Below are 11,236 nucleotides of genomic sequence, written 5' to 3' on the forward strand. Positions count from 1 at the left end.
AGCTGGTGTACCTTCGCTGGGTCAATGCGTGTTTGAGGTATGAGCTCCGGAACTACCAGGCACCCGCCGGAAAAACTTCAGCTCGTGATCTCAACACGAATCTAAGCCCCAAATCTCAGGAGAGAGCTAAACAGTTGATGTTAGAGTATGCAGGATCAGAACTGCAATGATTATACATATAGCTGATTTAGACTTAATAGAATATGATCCACAGATTGCTTAGAGCATACTGTTCTAAGTTTGGTAGTGCATCTAATATGGGTTCAACTTCAGCAGCCTCTCGTCCTGTATTCAAGTTGAATCTCAGTCAAACACTTTGTGGATCATAATTGTTCAAAGCAGTTAAAGCTACAGAATAAAGAAATGAAGAAGGGAAGCATCCAAATCAGAAGACTAAAGACGTTTCAATAAACTTGACAGTAGCTTACGTACATAACATTAACAAAATAACAAATAGAAGTTAAGAAGGGACGATGATGGTGGACGGTAGTAGCTGAAGCTGGTCGTTGGTCGGTAGTAGCTGAATGAAGGCTAGATGAAGGTTGGACAATGATGGTGTCTCAGATCTTGCGGTGTGTTTTGGCGGAGGTGAGTAGCTGAATGTCTCTGTTTTCGGCCGAACGAATGACTTTATTTCAGATTTTAGGGCAAATATGGATACGTGAGTTTTGCCTTACCGATTGATCTCATGAGCTCTCCTACTCAAATGACGTTTTGAGTGATTCGAACAGCTCGCGAACAGTTTCAATCGAGCCCAAAAAGCTCGACATTTTTCACGAGCTTGAAGTTGAGCTTGAACTCGTGAACAACTCGTTCTTCGACGAGTTGAGGCTGAACTCGTCACGAGTCGAATCCGAGTAGCTCGTTCGACTGCACCCCTAGGTATATAGGTCCTCCTGACCTCTTAATAGGGCTTAGAAACTTTTTTATCTGGGCTTAGAAAGAAATTTAATGAGGTTAAAAAAAACCACTCAAAGAAAAAGAAAAAGAAAAAAAAAAAAAAAAACACTTGGAGAAAGAGAGAAAATAGGTTTTTTTGCTTCAAGATCTCACAATCCAAATTCCAAAGGTTAATCTTCCTCCAATTTCAATGAAATTTCAGTATGTTGTTAATGATGATCTAAGTTTCACATCTAACATTTTAGTTTGATAAGATTTATTGATATCTACTTTTGAACGAATAATTTTATTTATTAAGATAGCCTAGTTATCTTGAGAGAAGAACTTTGTTGTAACCCATCAATTGCTTACGCTTGGGCTGGTTGATTTCTTACTCTTTTTGTTCCTGTGTTGGATATTTAGCTTTGGGTTTCTTGTTTCTGTTTGGTTCACGAGAAAAAAAAAAAAAATACAGGAATTGAAGAATTTTGTGGAACATGGGATTATTAAGACTTTATTGTTATGTATGGATTTTTGTGTCTTCGTTAGTTTTCCTTTAAGGGAGCAAGGAGACTCATTTAGCGAAAAGAAATTTTGGTGGTGTTGTTTGTCTTGGTTCTTCTTCGATTTGCTTCTATTCTCGTTTGTTATTGGGAAAATGAGGAAAAAATATGTAAATTAGATAATATGAAACATTGATGTTCATTATGTGGTTCCTTCATTTCTAATTCTTTCAATTTTAGGTTTGTTGTAAATTTTCTTTGCATTTAGTTGCTTTCTGGAGAGTGAAAATCCTCATAATATGATAATCTGACTACTCCTTTTGCTGTTATGTTGAAAACTGGTTTTGAGTCTCTAAATTCTGTGTAGTTATGGACAGAGTTAACGCTGATAACGTTTGGTTTTCAGATTGTTTTCAATTGTTTTGTTTACGAGTTTGGGATGGGGGTTATGGACAATTTGTTGCATATGGAGTCTGCAAGAGTGGTTTCATTGAGTAATGGTAATCATTGCTGAGGACAGATAAGGAATGTTGCCAATGGAAAATGGTCATTGTGCTTCTAAGCGTGGTTTACATAAGTATAAGCAGCAGAGAGTTTCTGCTGTTCGGGATTTTCCTCTAGGTTGTGGACGGTTTGTCTTGCAGACACCCAATAGAGATACTGTTGTTGGTATAGTTTGCCCTGAGGCAGATAATTTTGTGCACTCATCTAATCATTTGGAGAGGTCTGAATTGGTGAGTGCTGATCCTGAAGGAGCTTTGTTTCCAGAATCTGAAAATTTAAAACCGTTAGAATTTAAAATCTCTAGTGGGTCAAAGCAATTGAATGGGGCAGATATTGGTGCCTCAAAGAAGAGATGTCCCTGGAAAGTGGTCTGAAGGCATTGTTGCCACCTGACCGGCGAATTGCTGTTCCAATTATTGGTGAGGAGAATTCAGTAGGTAAAATTTATCCACCTTGGAGAAGAGTTTCAGCGATTAGAGACTTTCCTCCAATTTGTGGGCCAAATGCTCCATGTATTGGCAAGGAAGAGTTGAGCGAAATGATTGTTTCTTTGAAGAGTTTGAATGAAGAGAATTTTGTTACTGAAGAAAGGTTTTTGAGAGGGACCGTGGAGATTGATGTGAAACAAATGAAGGAGGATGGTTATCATGGGTATGCATTCAAGAATAATTTGAATGGTGATGGTTCTAGAATCATCTGTGATCAAGATCTATCCAATCTAAAAGAACATGCAACCATGGGAGTGAAGAAACATGATGAGTTTGGAACTTCGTCTAAGAGCATTATGAAGGTTGCTGAGGAAGATGTTGGAAAAAATATCATTGCATCTCCACGAGGGACTGAACAATATAGGTTTGACCATAAGGTTGGTTCAAAATCAAGCAACGAGGATGTTGGAGTTTTGGAGGAAAATCTGGTGAGGGATATTGTGGTTCATGCAGAGGATAAACAGTTTGATAGGAATTGTTCAGATTTTTTAGGAAGTGGTAATCAATTCACTGAGGAAGATCCTGATTATTCATTGGTAGCATCGAATTTGGTTATTGCGCATGGTCTCATGGCATCCCCAAATTGTCCTTGGAGACAGGGGAAAGGGGCCTTCAAATGTAATTGCGCTGTTGTTACTAGTGAAAGCGTTGTGCTGCTAGTACGTAAATCAGCTTTCACAAGAAAGAATGAAGCAGAGAGCTCTAGAAGGCCACCCAATAAGAAGAATTTATCATCAGTTGGAGAGGCAGATCAAGCTATCGTTTTGTTAGTGGTTTGGGATGAGGAAGATTCTCTTGTAAATGATGGGGAAATAAAAAATTTCAGCTGGATCAGAGATCTGTTACTTTTGATGTGAACCTCCTTCCTTCACATCCAAGTAGTTCAATGCGTAAGGGCGCTTACAATGATGTTACTGGTGCTCAAAACAAAGTGAGGGAAACATTGCGCCTTTCCAAAGTGTCTGTAGGAAGCTGTTGCAAGAAGAAGAGGCAAAGGTGAATGGGCAAAACAATCGTAAGAGAATTGATTATCTAGCAGCAAGAATTCTCAAAAACAAAGGGAAATATGTCAATGATGGCAATAAAATCATTGGGTCTATTCCTAGTGTTGAAGTTGGTGATGAGTTTCATTACACGATAAAGCTCAATATCATTGGTCTTCATCACCCAACTCCGGGTGGTATTGACTATGTCAAGCATAAAGGAAAGTTTCTTGCTACAAATATTGTAGCATCTAGGGGTTACGATGATGACTTGGATGATCAATGGAGGGAAAAAACCAGAAGATCAGAAGCTTGAACGAAGTAATCAAATTAATGAAGGAAGCTTTGTGAAAAGGAAGCTGGACTTTACAACTTGGGCTTTGGAGTTAGACACTGAAGTGTTTGATAGGGATTTAGGGTTCAGGGAAGGTTTAGAATATAATACAAGAAACGCTGAGCGAGATTTAAATGTAGGTAGAAAGAATATGGGTGATATTAACAAGTTTACGTATGTTGGTCCAAGTACTTATAATTCATGTCGAACAGAGAGAACAAATCAGAGGGGTGCGTGCTCTGTCTGTTTCAATATGTGGGCACCTAGAAGAAAATGCTGGGAAGGAATCAGATTTGGGAAAGGGAGATCACTCCTTTGAATGTGTTGAGGATGCTGGCTGCAAAACGTGATTGTGACAGTCGTCTTGAGAATAGAAGTATCTTAGATGTTGCAAAGAGCCGCGGTGGCATGACTTTCCCATAGATAGTTGTTAAAAAGGTAGTTTCTTCAGTAAAAGATAAAAAAGCAATTTATTGTCTTTTTACTGCAGTCATGTAGAAATGTTCATTGTACCAATTTATACGTGCTTACCGAATTTTATCGTTTTGTATGGAAAGTAATTGAATTATCGATTATTCTTGATTCGAAATGTTGGTTGTTTTGTTGAGTGCAGATGTGGATTGCAAAGGCAGAATATGACGAGTCAGGACCATCAATTGTGCACAGAAAATGCTTCTAATTGCAGAAAGAGAAAAAAGATGCCATCAATGAAGAAGGAACATATACCAAAACATTTATATCAAGGACAGGCTTCTAATTAAAGTGGTTGCGGAATTATTATTTTTTTCCTTTTTCTTTTTATTTACCCTTTTTTGGCCTTTTTAATTTTAATTTTAATTTTTTGGTGTTTTCCTCTGTTGATGTATGAACAATTGAGTATGGGAGAGATTCAATTCTTTACAATACTATTTTGATAGTAGAAAGAGAAAAAAAAAAGTAATGTATTGTTACTGATTTGGTTTGGGGTTGAATTAAAACAATTCTTTTTAATTCTTGGTCTGAGCTTGATTCAAATATTGTATTGTCAAGGACTTCAGTTCCGAATTCAGGTTATTTCTGAGAGATGGGATTGTTTTCTCCGGTTTAAAAAACAATACAATCTGAAATTTTGCGGATTTCTCCCAATAGGCAACAAGAAGAAACTTGATTAACTATTCAATCAAATCATATTAAGCGTTTTCCATCTCTTCTTCTCGGGAAACATCTAGGCTCACTATCATAACACAAATTTGTAACGTAAATTCGGGGAATTTGTCAATCAAATTCTGGAATATTCCAAGATCCAGGACAATGTAAGTAGAAGAGGACTGATTATAAGTGGCTGGGCACCACAGAATTTAATACTTGAACATCCAATCATTGGAGGGTTCTTGACACTCTCATTAGAAGGTGTAGGCGACGGATGAATCGTCTTTGATAGAGAGACATAAGATCAAGAAGGCAGTGTGTGCAGTCATTAATAATGAAGATGAAACATTAGAGATGAGGAAGAAAGCGAATCGTCTCTGAGAATTGGCAAAGAAAGGTGTTGAAGAAGGTGGGTCAACTTACAATGACATGAAGGGTCTAATTCAGAGAAATCAAAATGTGCAAAAAGTCTTGAGAATTGGTAAGTATAGGGGATTAAATGGTAATTAACCATTTGTAGAAGCTATTTACTATCAGCTAGCTATTAATAGGATTTATCATATCATTTGCAAGTAGCATGCATTTGATGCATTTAACAATTGAAAATAACAACTTCATTTGGAGACAAACCAATGTGCAAGGAAAGTAGTGCATATAGAAAACAATGAACTACATTGTAACAAGAAATGAAGGAAAAAACCTGACAAGATAAAAATGAAAGGAAATTGATTTACACATAAACAATAATCAGGGTTGAAAGTAGTTTGAGTTATTAATAGGTACCCTGCCATCTTCACATTCCCAATCAGCCGGGGGCGGGATTGATCTTAGTCTTTCTGGAATTCTGAACTTGGATATCTCTGGAATCTTCAAGCCTCTAAGCATTGGCATTGAATCTTCATGTACTTGCCACTCCTCCAATTCATAGAAATCAAATTTTAGAATTTCAAGACGAGGGAAACCATTTGCCGAGCATATCATTTTTTTTTCACTATAGGAAATGAAGTCTAGCACAAGAATCATCAGGTTTGGCAAATTCTCCAACAAGGCCATTGGATCATCCCCGAGAAATGGACCAGATAACTTTAAACATTCAAGATTTGGTAAGAGTTCCTCCATGTTTCTTGGTAGTTTCTCTATTGTCCCACTTAATCTCAAATCTACAAGACATGTGCAATGAGCAAGTGCCTGCCATGAAGCAAAAGATCGATCAGACAGCAACTTCGACCTAACTGATAAAATTTGAAGGCTTTTCAATTTGCCTATTGATTCCAAATCGAACTTCTTTGGTAATCTCGAATCTGATTCGATTCGCAGCTCCCGAAGATAAACCAACTTTTCAGGATTAATTTCACTCCAACATTCAAGATTTATGTACTTCAGAGTTTGAAGGTTTGTCAAATTCTCTACTGGCAATGGTCCTCGAAAATTTCCAATTAGATGCTTCAATTCCTGCAACTTACAAATCTCAATTGGTATTTCATGAAAAAACCACTCAGTACCATATATGTCAAGAGTTTGCAGCCTTTTCAAGTTGACAAAGGATGATGGAAAATGATATATATATGCATTCCTTAGCCCCAAATATTTCAAGTGGATCAACTTTCCAATCTCTTTAGGTAAGCTTCTCTTACTCTCCGGTACTACATTTTTTCTCACCGGTAACATATTGTTACTCTGAGAACACTCAACATCAAGCACTCTGAGCAATCTGAATCTGGTGAAGAGGGGTGGTAAGTGCTGTGTTAATTTGAGTGATTCGTCCCACTTTTGGTTAAAGAAGAGAAACGAACGTGACAATTGATTATAGTGTTGAAACCACAAATGCCTTTCAACCTCTGAATAAACAGCTTGTCTTCGGCAAGATAATATGACCGGAGGCGGAGTTGAATGTATGGTTGCATCATAATAATATGCGAAGTTTGATTCCTTTGCTTTCTGAATAGCAAGATCGCGCAAAAGATCATGAACCCGACATGTGGCAGTCCTTCCCCAACATCTTTTCTCTGTTTGCACCAAACTTCTATTAATCAACTGTTTCAAATGACTCTCAGCCACTTCTTCCATTATTTGACCTTCTTTTTCTTGTATGAAACCCTCCGCCACTAGTAATCGAATTAGTTTCTCCACATGGATTTCAAAATCCTCTGGTAAAAGGCTTAGGTAGAGAAAACATAACTTCAATTCAAAAGACAAATCATTGAAACTTAAAGCTAACAGAAAGGAGATATGAATTGAATCGTCCCTTAGATGTTGCCAAATGTGATGATGTACCCTCCGCCATTCATGTGGCCTTTTCGTTGACAAGAGTCCTCCCAATACAACTATGGCAAGTGGTAAGCCTCTACATTTCTCCACCATTTCTCTTCCCAACTTCTTCAATCCTTCATCCGCATTTGAGTTTTGAAAGGCTTTATCACAAAAAAGCTTCCAACTTTCACTTGGCTTTAGAAATGGAAGCTCATGGACATGAACTTTTTCGTCCGAACGTTCAGCAACTTCTCTAATACGGGTGGTAATAATTACTCTACTACCATTATTGTTATCAGGAAATGCTCTTTTGAAGCTCTCCCAAGCTTCTTTATGCCATACATCATCGATCACTAGCAAGTATGAGCGTCCATTCAAAGATATTTGAAGATACCGCTCCAAATCTTCTTGACTCATCTTCTCCAACTCCTTTTTTCGAAGTTCTTTGATCTTCTGTTTCTCTCGCTCCAACTCTTCTGCACTCATCATCTTCTTCCTTCTTAAAGATTCTTCATCCTTCCTTTCAAGCATGATGTGGGAAGATTTTATAATCATTCGAAGAATATCTTCAGTTTTGTAATCTTGAGAGACTGAAACCCATGCTCGATCATGAAACTCAGGGCCGTCTCTAAAACATTTGTGACCCTAGGCAAGATTTATTTTAGGGGCCTTCTAATAATATAATTATTTATTAAAATATTATTTTAAATTTATTTTTCTTGCCTTTTGAGATGCAAAATCACTAATTAAATTTTTATATTCAAGTTTAGAAACCAAATCTTTTTCAATTGATAATATAGCCAAATTACCTAATCTTTCTTGTGACATAGTTGAACGCAAATAAGATTTTATTAACTTTAATTTTCAATCTCATATGTTACTAAAGAAATAGTTTCACTTTTTGTTTTAGGATCTTCACTAGTTTCTGCTAATTGATATAAAGCATCTCTTATTTGTGGAGCTTGAAATTTTATTGCTTTAACACTTTCAACACGACTTTCCCAACGTGTTTGTGATAATGGCTTAAGTGTCAAATTAGAAACATGATCTTGCAAAATTTTCCATCGTTTTGTAGAGCAGAAATATGGCATATACGTTGTTGTCCCTCCAAAAATGTAATAGCATTAGTACATGAATTAGCCATATCACAAAGAACTAAATTAAGACTGTGACAACCACATGTGTATAAAATGCTCTAGAATTTATATCTAAATATCTTTTTTGCACACCTTGATGTTTACCTTTCATATTAGACCCATCACTATCCTTCCTCTCACATTATTTACATCAGTTCAAGATTTTTTAATAGTTGTGAGAACATTAAAAAGGCTTGACAGAAGTACATCCACTTTTAAAATCTATAAATTACTCTTCTTTTTTTGGACTTATTGAAATATCTACACATCTTAATATAGTGACATTTGTTCTTGATGACTTTGTACTGGGGTACAATCAAGTATAACTGAAAAATATTTGATTCTTTGATTTTTTTAATAATGGTATTTCTATTTCTAATGCTAAAATATTATCAACTCATTTTGTATATTATGACCAAGATAAGAGTATAAATTTCTCCATTTTGAATACGTCTAAGGTGTTCTTGCATTATTGATCAACTCAGCAATCATTTCATTAAACTCAAAATTTTCCATTATTTTCTTGATAAATCTTCTCATTTGTACCGCGAAATGCCAAATTATTTTTTGAAAGATTTTTTACAACCGCTATAATTCTTAATGTACTTCTTCCAATGCTCCTTCTCTTTATATTTTCTCTTGTAAATATTTATCAATTGTTTTGTTTTTAAGCAATCTCATCTCAACATCAACCCAAATGTTCATATTTAGCTGTTCATTGCTGTTTCGTGACTTTTAAGCTTGGCACTAAGATTTTTCCAATCTCCAGACCCTTCATTTGCTAATTGAATTGTATTTGCTTTTAAACTAAATAATTTACAACAAAAACAAATATTATTTAATTCTTTTGATATATTAGCCATTTTCTATCATTTTTTCTCCATTTGGTAATTTTCGAATGTAATGAATTGTAGAAAAATTCTAGAATTTTCATCTCTTGGAAAATCTAAAACTTGTCTAATTGACCTTTCTCAACTAATAAATCACATAAGTTTGTTGTCTAAATTATTCCAGTGTACTGCGTCATAATATTTTTAATAGTTGTTTTATCTATATCATTAATATTTTCATTTTTGTCGAATGAAATTTCTTCTTCTAATTTTTCACGAGACTCTTCACTATATTGATGAATTTGAATTTTATCTCTAAAAATTTCTTCACAATTTTCAATTGTTTTTTCATTTAAATCTTCATTTGGTTTTTCTAGCATTTGGTGTTTTGTATTAATAACAAATTTATCAGTGCACCTTTTTGGGATTGAATTAGTTCTTCTATTTTTTTTTTTTTTTTACGTTTTTCAAATCCAGATTCATACTTCCTAGTAGAACCTATATATTCAAAGAATAAATAATTTAAAGCTCTTAATATTATTTTGTTAAAATAAAAATAATTATAAAAATTAAGAAAGAACTTTAGCACCTGATTTATGCTTCCGATTTTGCTTTTTGCTGTGCTGATACTCAAAAATCTTATATTATTACCCTGCATAAAAATAATAATGTAAATCAATTATTCACTCGATCAAATATAAAATAAAATCAGTTGAGAATACTAAGAGTAAAATGAAGAGTAAAATGATTTAAAGCTCTTAATATTACCTTGCATAAAAATAATAATAATGTAAATCACATCCACTTGATAAATTTATGTAATAAAGTTAAGATATGAGAGACAAGAGATGAGAAAGGAGAGACAAGAGAGAGATGCGAAAGGAGAGATGAGAGTAAACTGAGTAGAGATTAGAGAATAATGAGAGTAAAAAATGAGAAAACGTTGAAGTAAAATGAGGTTTATATAAGAGATTTGGGGGAGAGAGGAGATGTGATTTGATAATTGAGAGTTGGAGATTGCGTGAAATTGTATCAATTTTCAACGGAAAAGTAGCCGCCAATTGTGTTTTAAGTTAGCATGGTTGATTGGACATGGTGAGATTGATGGGAATTGATATATTAAAATACTGTTAAAAAAAAATCTTGGGTAAAGATAGACATAGGCGACTGATGAGATTGGTAAGAATTAAAAAATTATAAATATATTTTAATATTTTAAAAAATAATTTGAGGCCCTCTCTTTTACCCCTTTTTTGGGGGGCCCTAGGCAGGGGCCTCACCTGCCTAGGGGTTAAGCCGGGCCTATTGAAACTTATTCTTGACATCATAGTTGTGGTAAAGCTTTTTAGCAAGAGTTGTTTTACCTAAACCACCCATACCAAAAATAGAAATGACATCTCTCCGCGGCTCCCCATCGAGAAGTTTAGCCAACAATTTCTTAGCATCATCCTCAAAGCCAACAACATGGTCATCTACTACAAAGGAGGTGTCTCGTCTCAGTTCCTTCAATCTGTAAAGAGCACTGTCCTTTCCTTCACCCTTATTACCAATATCCTCAAGGCGATACTGTTCACGTTTCCGAGAAATATCACCAAGTTTCTGTCTGATCTCTTCGATCTTCTTGCCTATGTTGTGCTGATTGACAGCCTTTTCTCCTTTGCTGAAGAAACTGGACTCTCTGTGACTACTGGAGTCTTTACAGAAAATCGAAGAAAACTTCTTGATGGAAGCAGAAATTCTCCTCCTTTTCGGAGCCTCTTGTTCGTTGATTTTGAGCATAAACGTATCCAAGGCGTCCTCAATGTCATAAGCGACGTCTCTAATGTCAGATACCCACTTCCTTATAACATTATCATCAATTTGTTTTCTTTCTGCATCCTGCAGGAAACATTGCATCCATTCCAGTTCATTCTTTAGCGACTTCACTTCTTGTTTAACTCCTCGGAAGAGCACCGCTTCTTGGATAAGATAATCCCCAATCTTGTTCACCACAAATGAGATCACCGCATCAACCATAGCTCTCAAGTCTCAAGTCTCAACCTACTATTTTTTTTTTTTTCCTCTCTCTCTCTTTTTGGGTACTGCCCAATGCTTTACTGGCTTGATTGATCAAATTTGGGAACCGGAACCATTCTTTGCCCAAAAAGTGACCCTTCGCCTAAGAGAAGGGTTTATAACAATTTAATCCTCAAGGTTTGGGT

The 11,236-nt window shown here is 35.6% G+C and overlaps 1 protein-coding gene across 1 annotated transcript; it reads right to left on the bottom strand.

Moving 5' to 3' along the window:
* Positions 1–5,566: 5,566 nt before the first annotated feature.
* Positions 5,567–11,051, bottom strand: LOC116120674 (disease resistance protein RPP13-like). The gene is made up of 2 exons (XM_031406647.1): positions 10,348–11,051; positions 5,567–7,697 (listed from the first exon to the last, which is right to left on the bottom strand). The coding sequence occupies exons 1-2, from the start codon at positions 11,049–11,051 to the stop codon at positions 5,567–5,569; spliced, it is 2,835 nt and encodes a 944-aa protein (XP_031262507.1).
* Positions 11,052–11,236: the final 185 nt, after the last annotated feature.

Source organism: Pistacia vera, unplaced genomic scaffold (genome assembly GCF_008641045.1).
Source record: "Pistacia vera cultivar Batoury unplaced genomic scaffold, PisVer_v2 Contig940, whole genome shotgun sequence".
NCBI classification, from domain to species: Eukaryota; Viridiplantae; Streptophyta; class Magnoliopsida; order Sapindales; family Anacardiaceae; genus Pistacia; species Pistacia vera.

Excerpts from the sequence above, each read along its gene's own strand:
- LOC116120674 (XM_031406647.1), bottom strand. The coding sequence starts at position 11,051 with ATGGTTGATGCGGTGATCTCATTTGTGGTGAACAAGATTGGGGATTAT. Across the intron at positions 7,698-10,347 it reads AACTATGATGTCAAGAATAA|AGACGGCCCTGAGTTTCATG; the intron begins GTTTCAATAGGC and ends CAAATGTTTTAG.